At 35.3% G+C, this 18,068-nt stretch overlaps 2 protein-coding genes across 3 annotated transcripts; one reads left to right on the top strand and one right to left on the bottom strand.

The window, feature by feature from the left end:
* Positions 1 to 1,359: 1,359 nt before the first annotated feature.
* LOC105331061 (regulator of nonsense transcripts 1) lies at positions 1,360 to 9,949 on the bottom strand. The gene is made up of 24 exons (XM_011433099.4): positions 9,607 to 9,949; positions 9,150 to 9,289; positions 8,050 to 8,139; positions 7,715 to 7,924; positions 7,299 to 7,511; positions 6,941 to 7,113; positions 6,750 to 6,848; positions 6,510 to 6,618; positions 6,208 to 6,415; positions 5,968 to 6,114; positions 5,781 to 5,869; positions 5,557 to 5,671; positions 5,304 to 5,447; positions 4,849 to 5,062; positions 4,611 to 4,728; positions 4,347 to 4,503; positions 4,092 to 4,234; positions 3,905 to 3,947; positions 3,650 to 3,781; positions 3,278 to 3,350; positions 2,924 to 3,082; positions 2,669 to 2,802; positions 2,194 to 2,310; positions 1,360 to 2,036 (listed from the first exon to the last, which is right to left on the bottom strand). The coding sequence occupies exons 1-24, from the start codon at positions 9,784 to 9,786 to the stop codon at positions 1,917 to 1,919; spliced, it is 3,327 nt and encodes a 1,108-aa protein (XP_011431401.1). The 5' UTR covers positions 9,787 to 9,949; the 3' UTR covers positions 1,360 to 1,916.
* A 13-nt stretch (positions 9,950 to 9,962) lies between these two features.
* On the top strand, positions 9,963 to 16,093 carry LOC105328584 (poly(A) RNA polymerase GLD2). 2 transcript variants are annotated; one of them, XM_034467689.2, is made up of 13 exons: positions 9,963 to 10,090; positions 10,419 to 10,775; positions 11,075 to 11,204; positions 11,882 to 11,996; positions 12,334 to 12,425; positions 12,870 to 12,933; positions 13,481 to 13,547; positions 13,683 to 13,759; positions 14,095 to 14,223; positions 14,399 to 14,445; positions 14,605 to 14,735; positions 15,233 to 15,339; positions 15,709 to 16,093. In XM_034467689.2, exons 2-13 carry the CDS (start codon positions 10,486 to 10,488, stop codon positions 15,846 to 15,848), a joined length of 1,389 nt encoding a protein of 462 aa, XP_034323580.1. In that variant the 5' UTR covers positions 9,963 to 10,090; positions 10,419 to 10,485; the 3' UTR covers positions 15,849 to 16,093. The 2 variants fall into 2 exon arrangements, with proteins under 2 accessions (XP_034323580.1, XP_034323581.1); XM_034467690.2 differs by having other exon boundaries at positions 10,006 to 10,133.
* The last annotated feature ends 1,975 nt before the right edge of the window (positions 16,094 to 18,068 follow it).

The following is an 18,068-nucleotide window of genomic DNA, read 5'->3' as shown; positions in this document are numbered from 1 at the left end:
AACAAAACCTATCAAAATAGCTAAGATTTTCTTCGGGGAAGGTCGGTCCTGTAGAATATAGGCCAAAAACCATGCAGAAATATACCATTTTATTGAGAAAATGCTGTTTTAGCCAAATCGAAGATTAATAATAAAATTGCAAGAACAATATGATAAGTTCAAAACTGCAAATTCGAAAAATTTAGAAATATGTGGATAGAAATTAACAAAAATCTTGATTTTTAAAAGTGATTTTGCCAGGAAATCCACCTCCCTTATGGGTCAATTCTTTTGTTATTTGCAATAGATCCTTTAGAAATTTTAATTTCTAAGGGAGGGGGAATTTACATGTTCTCCGATGCAAACTAATAATTTGTTATACACAATAAAATAGCAAAAGGCAAGTGTGCAGGTTTTTAGCCATTGGATGTATCATTACCAATACTAATATAGATTCCATTTGCTGAAAAGCCTCAATGAAAACATATTTACATTTTGCTATGCGAAAAATTAAATATAAATGTCAGGCATTAAATATATCTAAACACCCTGGTACTGCAGAACAACTTTCTGCAACACATATCAGCAAAACAACAAATTGTCCTTCACCTTAATTACATGTAAAACCTTATAATTCTTGACCTTCAAAGGTGACAGTTTTAGCCTTGACATAGAACTTGTCTAGCTATGATTGCACGAGGTTACATCACAGTTTCCATTATCCCAATTCTTCATAGCTATATGTCAGTACTTTGATTACTACAGTAATTAAATAAACAACAATATGCAGAATATGCTTTATTACACACAGTACCTAAATATTTATAATTCAAAACCAAATCATTTCAGAGCAACCCAAAAGAAATCATTTCATCAATCAACAAACGGCCAAAACAATTAATTTAGACAATCAAATATTTTTTTATGTAGCCATTACAAATACCCAAGTCCTTATTTTGAATATAAAAAAAAGTCTAGACATATGGTCTATTGTCCTAGTTTTTGTAGAGAACAGATGACACAAAGTTTGTTTACACACGAATAAGCTACACATGTAAAGCACCTACACATAAATGTGGAAACTGAAAGGGGATGCAGAATAAAACTTCATCTTCTCTGTCTCCTCAACACTTTCATAGAGCAAAACGGCATAAAGACTTGTACCAGGTATTTTATCATTCTTCTGAGTAAATAAACAATAATTCATTGTTCAAAATTGATTTAAAAAGAAGTGAGCTTGTTTGAAGATGGCAAACACGAAACATGCTACTTAATATGTTACAGGTTGAGAATCAAGGAATCGCAGGTATTGTTATAATCCAAATCTACTCCACCAAAGACAAATAAAAAAGCAGATTTACTAGTAGATGGTTAAAAAAAAACAAACACAGAAACTGAATAAAGATACAAGTGGCAAAAAGTGAAGGCAATTACAAGAATTAGCAAAAAGTCGACAATTGTTTGGTGAAATGGCTGTCTGAAGTGGAAACATGGCTGCAACAGACAGATTGCCGAATCATCTCATTCTATAGATATTGTTACATGCCAACTCTAACATATCATCATTGTAAACACAATCTAGCCGGCAGTGTCTTGGTAAGATGGATCTCCTGGCCTAGCCTCATACTGCTAGGTCACCCTTGTTTGAGTACACTTGTCTGAGTGGGTCTGATCTGCTTCAGACTGGAGTGTGCACACACCCTTGAGGACTGTTGGTGTTTGGAGCACCTGTTGTGAGTGAGGGTCCAGCACCAGACAGAGATTGAGGGTGCTGTTAGTGACTCAGGGTGGGTAGACGTTTTGCAGTAAGGCAGGCAGTTCCTCATAATCTTAGACACTGCTACATGTCAGTTTCAAGTTCTCAATACAATTTGCATCATTGTTATTTTCAGTTAAGAACAAACTCCGCCATTAAAGAGTATGGCTATGCCTGTGTCCTAATTAAATGGACCCTGTGACAACTGTGATGCATAAAACATGCGGTCTCCCTGGTAGGTGGAGTCCTGGGACAGCATGCCATCTGCTTGAGATTTGAAGTCATCCGCCAAGAAACTGTCCTGCAATCAAAAGTATACGATTCCAATATTCAATGAAGTATAAATAGTAGACCACTTTGCTAAGCATAACAGTTTGTTTGTAACCAGATCATAAAAGGTAGGACAAAGTATTTAAAACACAATGTATGGAATGAAGAGTTATCAAACTGAGATAAACCTGAGAGAGCTCTGGCTGGGAGAGACCAGACAAGCCTGGCTGACTCATCTGGAAGGGCTGGCTCATAGACATTGGCCCCTGGGTCAGTGGTCCCTGGGAGAATGGCTGGGATACATCCTACAAGGCAAAGAAAACTTTCCATCACAATTTACATAAAGTTTAAGTGTTCACCATAAAAGGCTGTTCATTCTGACTTCAAAGAATGAGTTATTGAAAGTCAACGTTAAGTACATGTATATGTTTCCCAATGTTTATCATTTACATAAGATACATTTAAATCATTAAAATTCCATTTAATGACAAGCAAAAGTTGATTTCATTTCCACATAACACACATGCCTTTATTTGAGATATTCTCTATTCTGCTTTGATCAACATACAAAGTATCATATATATAATCAATTCCCTGAGTCTCCATATGATTTTCAGACTATGTGCTGTACATCATTTTCTCGCTAACCGACAGTTATCTTACCTGACTGGCCTGGCTCTGACTGTTGCCCTGACTGTACTGGGAACTGTTCTGCTGTGACTGGGTGTTGCTGTAGCGCGGAGGCTTCTGTCCACGACGACGTCCCGTACCCCTTTGGGCAGGGGCATTTCTGTTACCTGTAAAAACATAACCAATGTACCATCAGACTACCAATCACTACTTCATGTACCTAGTCTGATAAAATGTGTGCCAAAAATGTATCATTACACTCTTAGATTGAGAAATTAACTGACATACCCATTGGCATTGGCTGTCCATTGAATGGCTGTGGCATGGGGGGCATGAACATATTGACAGGCACTGGGATGTTCAGGGCAGGGCCTGTGTACTGTCTCTCTGGACCAATGTAACTCAGCTGGTCATGGGTGCGAACCACTGGCTCGTTGTATCCGCGACCTGCAGAATTAGCAAAATGTAAAGTACATAATTATAAAAAGAAGACATACCTATTATACAGTGATCTCCCTCACAAAGCAAACATTTGTATAGAGAATATTTTACATATTTAAGAAAATAACTCAGAATTTTTATGATGAAGTTTAGATAATATGTGGATTCAGTGTTATAATTCAAATGAATTTCAAGCCTTACTTCTGTCATACACACTTCCCGGAATCAGAACTTCTCTGGCATCAAACATTATGTTGCTCATAAAACGTCCTCCCTATTAAACAAAACAAAAAAATGTCAACAAATTATTTGAAATGTACCATCAACTATTGTGGATTCACCACAGTTCTTGGATTTTGATGTTTAGTCATCAACATACAAGTAATTAAATGTTCATTGAAGTAATAGAACCAATGTAAATGAATCTGATTAATTTTGAGACTTGGAATTGTGGAGAATTGTGGAAAATTCTTATACATGAATTTACATCTATAGTCATCAGCTACTGCAGGCACGAGTCAATTGAAAATTTGTGCTTAAAAAAGATGCCCTTTATTCTCCAGATGTACATACCGGGTTGGACGTGTTGACAAGTTTGCGGGGCTTGCTGAACTGAATCATGCTCTCCTTCAGATTATTCAGAGGGCCCTCCACCAGACACTTCTGCTCCTTGTAGTAAGTTAAAAGGTGGTTCCAAAGAGGTTGCTGAAATAAGAATGTGTGACAACAGAATGTTAAGTATGGTAAGTCCATGTACAAAGAAAATACTTTATAGGCTGTTAAATATACAAGTATATCTAGGAGGGAAAATGATCAATAACTTCATACCTTTGATAAAACCTTGGGATTTCCAACAATAATTATTCCATATCTAATAAAAGAAAATTTTATCAATAAGCAATTTACAGTATAAACATTTATTGCAAAATCAATTTCTAACTTTGAAGCCAGTATAATGCATATACACTCTACGTGTATAATGAAATATATATATATATACATATTGAATCCTTACTTTGCTCGAGTTAAAGCCACATTTAGACGTCTAGGGTCATTCAGAAAACCGATTCCTTGATGTTCATTAGAACGAACACAAGAGAGAATGATGAAATCTTTCTCTCTCCCTTGAAAAGCATCAACACTAGCAACTTCTATCTCCTACAAAAGCAAATTCAACAATTGAGAATTATCTACATTTTGTCTAGGCAGTCAAGCATACTCGTGCAGAAATAATTTATCGAAGAGGGCAGACACCAATGATGGAGATTACCTGATACAGTTTCTTGTTCAGAGATCCACTGTACTGCATGTACTGTACAATGTAGGCTCTCTGTCCTTCATAAGGAGTGATGATACCTATCTGCTCAGGCTTGACGTTGGATCGCAAAAATCTTGTGGCAATCTTCTCCACGTTAGCTGCTTCAGTCCTAGATAATATCACATTGAATTATGAAAAGCTCACCCATGTTAAACCTCATGTACTTTGCCACATGTATACATGTACAGCCACTGTACAAATTTGTAAAACACGAACCTATTCAAATAAGAAGTTCCAGAACTTGATATTTCCTCTTGTCCAGATGTTGTATAGAAGAACATGGGTTTGTCTCCTTGAGGCCAGGGAATGTCAAGTCCTTTCCTTACGCGGTCTCCTACAAATGTAAATGTTCTCATGTCTCAGTTAAAAGCATTTGATGGATTATTGAAAAAAACATAATGTATGTTCTGGGCAAAAACTTCAATGGTGAAAACAACATTTCTGAAAAGTTTACCTGGTGCAACTCCATTTTGTAGAGATCCTTCATAGAAGATATTGGATGGGAAAGCGCTGAGAGCAGGGTGCATTCTGTACTGGACCTGTAGACGTATGGGTCTGATGCCCAGAACTACCAGGCGCTCAAACAGCGACTGGGACAGACCCGCTCGGGCTGCCTTCTTACACATCACCACGGGGCCAAGCTGACAGTGGTCTCCTACCAGGATCAACTAAGAACAAAATCAAGAGTGTAACACTAAAGCTACAGTTGAACTTTGGTATCCAGACCAAGAATATCTCTAAAACAATACATATGTCAAAGCGAGTTTGAAGTTCAATCCAGTTTCTTTACGTACATGTACATCTACATGTATTTTAACAATGAGATCATGCATCATCAAATAAGTTTTTTCCTGGCCATTCAACATAATCAAGTAATCATTTTAAATGAACACTACATTGTCAACGTACCTGTCTACAGCCCAGCACCACAGGGATCATACACTCTGGTTCAGTGGCTTGTGTGCTCTCATCAATCAGGACAGACCTAAACTGCATCTTGGCCAACCTAGGATCACCAGTTCCCACACAGGTACAACAGATAACGTCAGCATGCTAAACAAGGATAGAAAAATCTTGATTATGACTTAGTCTCCACATGATTTTTCCAACCACAAATCATCAGCTCTTTAAATTCAGTTTCACAGAATGGGTTAATGATTACCTGCAACAATTCTTTCTCACACTGCTTCTTCAGAGACCTGTATCGTTTCTCATCAGTGGACGACAGCTCACCTGTCTCATCCTTCAGCTGCTGCAGTTTCTGTAACTCTGGCACACTGTGCAAAGTAAAGGTTTGAGAATCGGTAAATGCAGTCACAAACAGTAGATGTGCATTTCAGTTTTTCTAATAAAACAGTACTTTAAATATCAACAAACATTATCTACCTTTCCATGTTTCTAATCTGATTGTGAAGAGCCAAGAAAGACACTGGTGAATCAATGGCTTCTCTGCTCTTTGCACACAGACGTACAACCTATTGAAAAAAGAGTGAAAAAAGGTGTAACAAAGAATACAGAATTAAAGACACCAAACTCCTGAACTTGGAACAAACTTGTAATACAAAAATAATACCTTCAGTCCTGTTTTGTGAATCTTCTCAGTAAGTTGGTCCACAGCAATGTTAGAGGGAGCACAGACCAACACCTGTCCATTGTTCTGTTTGACCAAGTGGTACACAATGGTGGCAGATGTCACAGTCTTACCAGTTCCAGGAGGACCCTTAAAGAGTAAAATAATTCCGTTAAGATCCACCGTACAATTGGACACTTCCTACAGAGATACTGTGAACTGCTGACAGTGTGACAGTGGTACCTGAATGAGACTGAGGGGCCGCTGGAGGACCGTCTTGACAGCGTACACCTGGGAGTGGTTCAGCTCGGGGAGGTTAGGGACACTGAATCTCTTGGGGAGCTGACACTTGATGACAACATCCTCCACCTCGTGTCCCAGAAGTTTGTGGTAGATGTATCCCCATACAGATGTTTCATCCACAGCGAAGGTCTTCAACGCTGCCTGCATCCTGTAAAATAATTCATGAAACACTGACTAAATACTGAAACACAGTTTCAGGAACACCTATGAGAAATGAAAGAAGATTTTAGAATGATACATACCTGTCAAAGGATGTTGACTTCCATACAAAATCCACCACAAAGTTATGAGTGCACTCGCTAGGCACTCCTGCATTACTTTTCAGTTCAATGGCCACTTCATCACTATGGTCTAACACAGGTCAGGAAAAATATAATCTCAGACACAATGATTAAATTGTATGTATAATTTGTGGCTGGTTTTCAAGCATTTGATATTATAAATGTTTATTTTTATGTTAAGAAATATGTGTTCAAGGATACTGTCTGGAATCTTTATTACATGTCCAACACCAGACCATGGTTTGTGCAGCTCGCCTTGATAACGAAGCCTCAACTCATCCCCATGCATTAACTTCATCTCTGCAAGGAGTAAAAATTAAAACATTTATTATCTACATCAAAAACTTACAAAGTTCATCTAACTAATGTCTTGTGAGTGAAAAATACTTTACCATCATTTGCTTTCGGGAGGTGGAAGAAAGCTATCCGTTTTTTATTGAGTCCAACATCCCAACGCACTACGATGTTGTCCTGGGTTTGGGATTCCTTCAACTTCTTGTCATAATCTGCCTCCAACTTTACCAGAGGTCCAAAAATGTTCTGGTACTGGTAAGCATCGTCATATCTAAATGCAAAATAAAATTTCGTGATATTCCTACACAACCTTATCATTCCCTTCCACAAGACTGTTTTCATAAATACTATTTCATTCAATTCATGTCTCAATGTAGAGTATATTCGAACACAAAGTGCATTACCTTACTTGATAAACAAACTTGATTAATATGAGACCCTCATGAAGCCTCTTACCTGAGCAACACCTGTGTGGGCTCCTCATCCACCCCTGGTTTTTCTAAATCCTCCAACGTGGCGTCAGGGTTGTCTTTCCACAGCTCCTCTAGTTTATTGATCTGCTGAGCCGAGATCTGGCGGCTCCTCATCTGCTCCTGATCAGAGGGCACTTTGACCAGCCATGACAGAAACTGGCGGTCCTGTATCAATGGCTGCCACTGACTTGGGTCCCTATTCAAAAGAATGCAATATTGTCTGCAAGGTCTGTCTTGTTTAGTTGATTTGTTTGTTACCACCAGCATCTTGTAACAGATTGGGAACTGGTATTGAAAGATATTGTTAAAAAGAATACATCATGAAAGCTTTGAAAGAATATAATTATCTATATAAAAAAAAAATTGACTTCATTACATCTGGCAGAAAAGTTTTCTAACCAGTTCATATCCTTCAGGTTGGTAAGAGTTGCACAGGGCTGGCGACATAGGAGTACAACCACTGAGTCCGCCTTGGCTGGGATGAATCCAAGCAAGAACACATTTCTACAGCCACAGTTATAGCACTCCAAAACAGTCTCTCCCAGGGGGCCATCTTTGTGCAGGGTCACTTCCTTTGCCTTGGCTCGTACAAGATGGTTGATGATATGACTGATCAGAGAGAAAAATGTTATTACATATTCAGTTAATCTTGATTACCTTAAACTTGAATTAATTATTTCCGATGTCTTTATAAAATTCTAAAGTCCCTAATCAATATGATGTATGGCACTCACCTTCCAGAAGTGTTTCCTCTTCCATTGCAGAACCATTTCTTGGTGCTATTGCAATACACCACAGATGCTGGGTCATGAATTCCACAATATCTGAAATAAAAGAGAATGCTTCTTGTACCCTAATAGGCTTCTCTTCAAGTTTAATAAGAATACTTAGTTAATTTCCATTTGAGGCTTACATTTTCTTTTTCAAAGACAGTCATAATATTATAATGTTATATAACTATCATAAAATTTAAATTACTGTGTCTTTCACTTTCATATATTCATATACAAGTCCAGCACTATCTAAAGCTGAAACATAAGGAAGGAAGTAGCTCCATGGAAAACATAGCTTTTCGCCTTTCAATTTTTTTTTCTAATGTCAAAGGAATCATATTTCATTAGATTTACCACATGATAGTTTAGGACAATCTTTTCATCATAAAAAAACTAATGCCTTTTGTCAATTTTGTTGTTAATATTTTACTTAAAGTTACAAGTAGTTTTATTTAATTAAAATATGCTTAATATTTAGTTAACATATGACAGTAATTATAATAAATGGATCAAGCACCAGGTTTTGAATTCTGCCTCTATTTTTATGTCTCAGAGAAAACTTTTAATTGTAATGCTTAAAGTGGCATGTTCACAATTTTGTTCATTGACAAAATCTATTTTTCCGTTTTTAATGTTTACCATGCTAGCCATTCTGATAGTCAACCAAAATTTGAGTGTCAGTCATTGAGTTATAAGCAGGATTTTTTATAAATCTTTTTTTGCTGAGTTTTTTGTCCAACATCTAGCTTGCTCATCATATCTGCATGTGTTATTACATTTATTAAGTATCATCAATATCAGACTGCATACAAAAGTTATATTCTATGCTCAATGAATCAGTTTGCAATATCTTTTTTAAATTCAATTTTGGGGGCATAAGTTTGAACTGCTGTACACAATGACAAAGTGCTGTACCTTATTTTCACAAAATATAAATATAGAAACACCTCATTCAACTTTCATATTTTCATCACTATAGAGTACTTTCTACTTTCTTTTTCAACAAAGGTGAAAAACTTTAACTAAGATTTATTACTGTTATGCATGTATATAAATCTTACGAGCAGGCATGCTTTGGTAGATCTTTCATCATAAACTGCTCTTCTTCCTCCTCTTCAAAAGTAAGCTCCCCAACCCCCTGGGCAATGCCCACAACACCTTTGTCCAGCCCATTCTGGATAGGGGCTTCTGGACCATTCACCTAAAATTAAATAATTAGACATTTATCTTTAACTTGAACACTTTTCCAATTACTTCCATCTGTCTTCCATACCACTGTGTTATCATGTTGTATTAGTGTTCATCTACTTATGGTTATTTCACAATTTAGAAAAATGTACAGTCAATTGAAGCACTGCCTAGACTTAAAATTATGCAAATAACTGAATAAGAAAACCAGAACTGCACTCTAAAACTAAAATTGTATCATCAGCATGCACTAATGCATGTGGCCACATGTCACATGGCGACTCCATTACTGAACGACCATCTGGCAAAATTTCTTTCGTAACCACGTACCTGGCTTTGGCTTTGTCCGTGTTCAAGTTGGGATGCCTGGGTCTGTGACTGGGTCTGGGATGGTAGGGTGAAATCTGTGTAGTCATAATCGGTTCCTTGAGTGTCGGCCCCAATGAGGTCCTCTTCAGGTTCGAGGAAAGTCAAGGATTGGGAATTTGGGGCATATGCGTCCACGCTCATAGTGACATTTCGATACTTTGACACCCTTACTAAATAAACCCAAACTTACTGTTTTTAAAAATTTAACCAACGCAACGGCCGAATTGAAAATGTTTACAACTGAAAGTAGAATTTCTTCGTACACCGTTCACGCCATTTCGTTCTCTCGTCGCCTACGTCACATAGAACACAATATCCTCTGACGCATGTGCACTTGGTACACAACATTTTACCACGTTTTTCTCAACCATGACCTGAGAAGTGATCACTGAGCGATTAACAAGTTTGATTTTTTACGGGTTATGGCTGCTATCGAGTGGACAAGGTGGTTTATTGCTTTTTGGAAATATTAGAGAAGATTTGTATTGGTAATGAACTAAATGACATCGACTACAAATTAATTCAACAGGGGTTAAACTCAAGACATGGACCACTACTTGACTGGTCTTAGAAATCTTTAATTTGGAGTTTGTTTTTAATGTTAAAATGTATCGTCACGATTATGATAGCTGTGTAAGAGAATGATATGTGTACAACTCTAATAGATCATCCATTTTCCCCTTTAAGTTTTTAAAATGTTATTTCTTATTTGACAGTTTGTTAAATTAGGCCTATATATTACTATGCCCATTATATTGTTCATTTTTCTACAGGTTGGCTTTAAGATGTTGATGAGACCTTGCCCATTTAGTTTGACTTGATCCCAACTAAAAATTGTGAATGATGAATAATAGGAGACTTTATTATCAAGGACAACATGGGTACTATAATTCACATGTGCCATGTAATCCAACAGTCCGCTTCTCACAAATGGTGCAACAGCAGTATGCTTTTGTCCCTGCCCAACATCAGTATCATCAGCCAAATTTTCTAAGCTTTGACAATGGCTGGCAGAGTTTTCAGGGCAATTCTGGATATCCACAAGACCACAGGGAAACAATCAGACAAGATATTCTGTCGCAGTTGCATCACAAACAACCCAGTGCAAGTGTTGGTCATCAAAACCGCAAGTAAAAAAATACTTGATTTATTAATTCTGATTTTGTAGTTTTTTTGTATGATCTGAATCATGTTATTATTGATGCATTTGGTTTCATTTTCATTTTTCTCATCTGCAGTGATTGAAATCTTTTGTAGATTTTTAATGCATTGACTTAATTGAGGTGGAATATCAATTTCACATGTTAATGTTAATTAATTTAAATACGTTTACTGTTTGGGGTTGTATGCTACCAGGATTTTTTAAACTGTAAATATAGATCAAAAACGTTTTAAATGTTCATGTACCATAAACTTCATGATTTTGTAGGAGGCATGCAGATTCCCTTCCAAGCTCTTCTAGTAGTAAGAAATCCAAAGGTAGCCACTCAGTGGAGTCCTCTAGTGCTGTGATAAAAGACGTACCACGTCCTCCGTCGGGGTACAACCCAATGCACAGTGTAAGTTCTGACAAATCTCAATATACAGAGGAAGTCCTGGTATATCCCAACATAATAGGGAAATTCTAATACAGAACTGAAACAGCTGTATACAGAACACAACCCACACTGTAAGTTCTGAAATATCCTAAATGACAATACACATTGGAAGTTTCAATACATATATATACAAAAAGTACTTATAGATCCCAATACGCAGTGAAAGTTTTGAAATATCAGAATACACAGTGGGAGTTCTTTTGCATCGATTTGTACCCACTGTAAATTCTTATACAAGGCATTTATATCCTAACATACAATATAGATTAATTCTGTTGAGTGTTGATTTATCCTGATACACAGTCAAAGTTGTGAAATCCCAATATATTAACATAAGTAATAAATGTTTATCACCAAAGGCTTACAGTGAGTATTCAGAAATATACAGAGGTGTATCCTCAGTGTTGTAATACAAACACCCTGAGGCAAATTTTATTGAAAATTTTATTTACAAATACAATTTTGTTTTGTACTTGCTTACCATATTATGAGCTATATTTATACTATTATACCTAAATACACAGTAAAAATTAGACTAGTCAGAATGGCACAGATACATGTATGGTGTGATGAATAACAATACCAAAAATACACATTGTGGCTTTAAATAAAAGTAAGAACAGAAGTTATGTTTACAGATCACAGAAGCAATCATTCGATACTTCTTGGAGAATCACCAGACTGATAAAGCCTACAAACAGAAACTCCAACTCAGAGACGTCTTGTTCAAGATATTCCAGTCTTGTATGCCAAGTATGTTCATTTGTAGTACAAAGGATCATTGTCTATGTAAAATGTGTGTAAAAACTATCTTATTTATTCTGACATTGTCTTTTATTTGTGGTAACATATAGTGTAATTACCTTTCAATCTTAACAAAACATTAATAGGTTTGTAACTTGAAAACTGAAGGAGCGATTCAGTTGAAAATGAATTTATATAACGGAAGTGAAGTCTCAAACTTAAAGCCATTTTGATGACCTGAATATCAGGGTACATGTACTTATATGCAGAAGTTTGTATTTGTATATGTACTGGTATCTTGTCAAGTTGTTTTTTATTGGTACATTGCAATTCCGTTGTATTGTAGACTGTGGACTGTACATAGTGGGGTCTACAATGAGTGGCTTTGGGACAATGAAGAGTGACATGGACATGTGTCTGATGATCACAGAAGATGGCGTATGTATCTGTATACTGTATTTAAAACATATTTTATTAAATAGCATGTACGATATTTGTGGAAGTTAGTGTGGATCTGATTTTTAAATCTGCATATTCATTTAAATACATGTAAATGCATGAGATTTGACAGTCTACTTTTCGCCAAAAATGCTCAATAGTGAGTACAATAACAGCTAGATATATAATATGTTTAGTACTTAATGAGAATAAGTACATGTATATTAAGAGCCCTTTCTACATTACACATTTATGGTATTTTTGTGCAGTTAGAGTAATCTGCCTTTGATGTATTGGTAAAATAGAATAAAAACATGCATTTTTTTTAACATTCTATTCATAAGTATGTTTAACAGTGTTCAATGACAGTACTGTAAGGTTAATGCAAAATTTTATATTTATCTGAATATAGAATATCAAAACTAGAGATACTTTGAATTATAGGTTGACCAGAAGAGAGAAGCACCAGAAATACTGTACCTCATCCAAAAAGCCCTGTATAAATGCAGTAAGTTATGGATAGCTCTCTGTGTTGAATGGATATATTTTATGAGTTTGATTGAATAATTCACAAAAGGTAAGCTTAAGATTTGAAATGGACACCACAATCTTTTCTAGAAGTAACATGTCATATTTTTAAAACAATGGTTTGCAAAGAAAACGTGTTTTGATGATAATTATGCAAATTGATTATTATGTAAAAAAAAAAAATATAATAATAAACCTTTGATTTTATCAAATGAAAAGAATTGACCAGGGGTACAAAAAGAATTTTTGTACAGGATGACAACAAAGTAATTTTGCTTCTACATGTATAATAGCCTTGTCATTTAAGTTCAGAAGTAAATGTAATATTACTATAAACTTTATATAAAAAAAATTCAAACTGAAAATTGCAGCTATTATTGCTTTAATCTTATTTGTACTGTATGTACACTGTACACATTAGTACACCCTTTCTTTGTAGTTGCACCATTCTTTGAATGCTATATATTAACCTGTTTACTAGAGCTTACTAGTATAAGAGTAATGATAAACCCTTATTTTTGATACAGGTTTTGTCAGGGAGTCTACAGTGATTAGGGCCAAAGTCCCCATTCTACGGTTCAATGATCTCATTAGGTGAGTTAACATGCTGATGTACATAATATTCACACTTGGTATTCAGTTAATTGATCTAGGATGATGTGTTTTAGATTTGATAAAATACATGTACATGCATGTGTATTAATGGCATATTTTTTTCTTTGTTTCCAGTAAAGCTCAGGTAGATCTGAATGTCAACAATGGTGTTGGGATCAGAAATACTCATCTACTGAAGTATTACTGCATGAGTGAGTCATTTCCTTCTTCTGTTTTTTTTTAAATTATTGATTTAAGTGTACTGGTAGGTACCCATATATGTTAAAACACATGTATCTTGGACATTGTTATGATAGTATGTAATTTATATTTAAATATACAGGTATTTCATTTATATGAATAATCAAATACATGCAGTGTACCAATTATTTGAATAATTAATATTTGGTAAAATCAGTAATCATGTCCAATTTACATTGATGGTATTTTTTTGGTTTGTTTGAAAAATTCGAAGAAAAAAAAAATCAAGCTGTAAGTATGATAGAAGTCATTTGAACCAGATGTGAAATTGATTCTATATTTTTAGCTGACTGGAGAGTTAGGCCTTTAGTTCTGTACATTAAGAAGTGGGCCCGTTTCCATGACATCAATGATGCCAGCAAAGCCACCATCTCCAGTTACTCTCTCTGTCTCATGCTCATTCACTACCTGCAGTGTAAGTCCTCTTGATCTCCTTTTATACATGAGCCATGTCTTTTCTTTTTAGCAATGTCTGTGTCATTAGTAACGGTGTATGCATGTTTGCAAGTTCTCAGCCGATCAGATTATTTGATACTTCAGATTAGTGGTGCCATTTTTGTTGTGATCATTGTATTTCTTTTCATTTGCAGATGCTTGTTCCCCACCGGTGCTTCCCTCCTTACAGGAGCTTTACCCTGTGAGTCAATTAAGTCTGTAGTTAATGTTATACATGTATAGTATCTCTAACTGATTACCATAAACATTTCATATTGGATAATAAAAACTCTGATGAGTTATTAATGTTTTAATATTTGTATCAGTTCATGTGTAAATATGTAATTGTTGTACCTGACAGGAACGCTTTGACGGTACACTAGACATCAGGGAGCTGAAGTTTGATGACACGGTCTCCTACAAGAGTGACAATGGACAGAGTGTGGGCGAACTCTTCTTGGGATTCCTCGCCTACTACAGCAACAAATACAGGTCACTATCATGGTCTTTGTGTGATACATGTATTACATGTGAAATAACTGATATTTTAATTTACACTCAATACATTCTAAACCGTGTCGGCAGCTTTAAAAGGAGGGAACTTACAAGTACATTTATATAAGTGTTCTTATCCTTTGTCTCTGCTTATATTTGCTCAAATCCTAAGTTTTAACATGTACAGCTTGTGTACATTGTACCTAGCCACCATTGGTGTCATGCATGGGTTTTATGACTCTTGCATGTTGCAAGACAACAAGTTTGCCCGTTTGTTTATGATATGCTAATTGTTCCCCTTGATGCAAAAAAAATTTGCAGCCAGATTCCACTAATAATTGTGTACTACTGAGGATTTACAGTAATAAATTTTAACTATTACATGCAAATGCTTAGCAGTTCATTAAACAACAGAAAAAATAAATCAGCATAAAGATTATAGAAAATTAATTTATTGCTTCAGTTTCAGAACTTTTCTTTTCCTTTTTCTTTAGGTTTGAGGAGGATTGCATATGTATTCGAGAAGGAAGAAGATACAGTTTGGATGACTACATGCGGTTCAAGAATGAAAATTTTCAGCTGCAGCCTCTTTGCATAGAAGGTATGTACTGTGATTTAACTGTGGTAAATTTATAATGAAGTAAAGGCATTACATATAAAAGGAAGTTTAATTCTGTGGTTTCATTTATATTTATGGGCATCAATTTCATGGATTTAGTGGAAACAGTTTTTAGAATATGTAATTTTGTGGACAATAATCCTATCACAAAATATCAAGAGATTTGCACTTCAATGAACACTGAATTTCAAGGATGAACTCATCAGCAAAATCCTTGAAAATTCAGATTAAACAAATTTTAATAATGAAACCCCAATATTTTCCTTGAAACATTTCATCAAATGAATTGTGCAGGTGTTTTTTAAAATACTAAATCTTTGAATTTTTTTAATACATGCATTTCCTTTTCAGAACCGTTTGATTTATCAAACACTGCTCGCTCCTGCCATGATAAGAACATTTTCAACAGAGTCAAGCGTGTGTTTAAAAAAAGCTACCAAGAGCTACAGAAAAAGAAGGATGTTCGCTGCCTCTTCAACCAGCCATTTTGAAATTGTTTGAGAGCAGGCAAAATGTAGGATGGCAAATTAAGGACTACAGCCTATTTGCAGGGAGGAAGGGTGACTAGAGGTTAGACTCTGACCTTGAGCTTATGTTAGTGGAAGCTTCATGCACTGACCAGTCTCCCACTATCAAAGCATGTTCCATTTTTGTGAGCAGCATGGTAAAGCATTTAAATGAAGATAAAGAGCAGAGACAGGTTTAGAACTCATGTGATGTACACTGCACTAGTGTGTTCCTTCCATGAAGTTGGAAAAAAGGGGGAAATCGTGTTCTGGTGGAGCAAAGTCTAAAAGCCATCATGGATGTTAAGATATTGACATTTTTAGAAGTACTTATGAACCCAAACATTTCTTTTCTTGTGATTGTGAATATGGTATGTGAAACTAATGATCATGTGATTGATAAACTTGTGTAATTCAGTACATGTATTTAAATCGGGGGATTCAAACTTTCTATTTTCATTTTCTATTATCCTCATGAGAAAGGCAGCTTTAATGTATTCAGATAGAAATATTCAAAACAACATGGTGGTGCTTGATTTTGCTTGTTTGAGTTCTGTTTGTATGTACAGTACATTTATACAATATTGAATAAATAAGTGCTTTCAATGTAAATTAAATTTACATCTTTTCTCAATGTTTATTGTAAATAAATAAGATACAGTTTATTCACTTTATTGGTTGTTATATAATTATCAATTTGAAAGAACACTGACTGACAGCAAAAGATGTAACTTATTTTCTGTAGAACTTTATCTTGCATCTGAAGTAAAGAAAACAGTAGAGAATGCTGCAAGTACATTGAAGTCCAAAGGTACCTTGGACTAATTCTTTAATGTTCATTTGTACATGCATTGGCAAAAATCAAATATTGATAAAACCTATTCAGTAGATATCCAGGTACATTTACAGGTGAAATACTGCAGGTTCATATTGGGGAAAAATACATGTCAGAATCATTTAGTGCAAACTAATATTTGGGTATTGTTTTTGTACAGTCAACTTCAAAGTATGGCATATTCATTTATCCAACTTGCAGTGATCAGAGACTCTGTGTTTGTCCATCCACCATTAATATACTGGAGTTTAATCAATTTTTGTTGAGCTCTAATTTTGGTGGATTTCATTTTTTGAGCTGAAACTCCCAATCCAATGCCCACTGAAGAAAGAAACATAACAAAATTTGTGTTGTTTGAATTTGTGAACATGTATCCTCAAACTTGAATCCAACGTGATTCACAAGCATATGATTTACCAAAATTTAATATACAATGTTTACACCATTTCAACATAATTTATGTATCATATGAAAAGATGAACTTTTCAAAAACAATGGTGTTCAAAAGTAGATACATGTATATGTAATTCAAATTAAAAAAGAAAACTAGAGATGAGATGAGCATTGGGCCAAGAGATATGTATTGAGTTTCCCTTCCGTTTCATAGTCACACGAGTGCAGGGGAATGTAAATACTGCAGCATGGTATATATCATGAGCCATTGGCCTTTTAAAGAAACCTGATGTCTTAAGGAACTACTAGTACCGGTATATATTTATTACGATAAACTCCCTATGAATGATAGTATATTTCTTACTACAGACATCAACCGACTTTAAATTATAATTCTTTTCTCAGTGTGTCAATCCAACTGTAACTATTTTTAGACAGCAATCGCAATCATGTAACACTCAAATCAATGTCCAATACAACTCGGTTTGTTTACATGTGTAATTTCCGAATGAGTTCTAAAAACTGAAAGGTGTTGACTTAATATGTGTGAAACCTTCCGAATGATGAAATTTCATAGACATGTATTTCTTCTTATTCCAATTGTCATAATCAGAAAGTAAAACAATTTTTTGAGTCACTTTGTCACTTTAAGGACACTACAGTATCTGCAAAATGTATGCCATAAATACCGGTAATACAATGAAGTACTAATCCTGATCACACAATAGAGGCCATTAGGATCAGCAGTGGTAGAGGTCTTTGACTGCAGTGCAATAATTTAATGATATGACTACACAGACACGATATCCATTTCATTGCTGCTGTTCATTAGAATTTTATACAATCATGTACACGTACTGTATACATTGTACATGTTTTAACATTTACGTCATTTAAAAGATGTCTGTAATTCAATACAAAACAAAGCTGTTTACCCTATTGAATTTTAATCATCATTCAGACATCTTTGGCACATA

Source organism: Magallana gigas, chromosome 6, assembly GCF_963853765.1.
Source record: "Magallana gigas chromosome 6, xbMagGiga1.1, whole genome shotgun sequence".
Lineage (NCBI taxonomy): Eukaryota > Metazoa > Mollusca > Bivalvia > Ostreida > Ostreidae > Magallana > Magallana gigas.
Note: the sequence above shows the minus strand (reverse complement) of the source record. Positions and strands in the feature narration are given on the sequence as shown.

Coding starts and splice junctions, on each gene's coding strand:
- LOC105328584 (XM_034467689.2), top strand. CDS start 10,486: ATGATGAATAATAGGAGACTTTATTATCAAGGACAACATGGGTACTAT. Junction 12,426..12,869: donor TGATGATCACAGAAGATGGC/GTATGTATCTGT, acceptor TTTGAATTATAG/GTTGACCAGAAGAGAGAAGC. Junction 14,224..14,398: donor GCTCATTCACTACCTGCAGT/GTAAGTCCTCTT, acceptor TTTCATTTGCAG/ATGCTTGTTCCCCACCGGTG.
- LOC105331061 (XM_011433099.4), bottom strand. CDS start 9,786: ATGAGCGTGGACGCATATGCCCCAAATTCCCAATCCTTGACTTTCCTC. Junction 7,114..7,298: donor CCCACACAGGTGTTGCTCAG/GTAAGAGGCTTC, acceptor TTTTGCATTTAG/ATATGACGATGCTTACCAGT. Junction 3,083..3,277: donor GGGAAGTGTGTATGACAGAA/GTAAGGCTTGAA, acceptor CTAATTCTGCAG/GTCGCGGATACAACGAGCCA.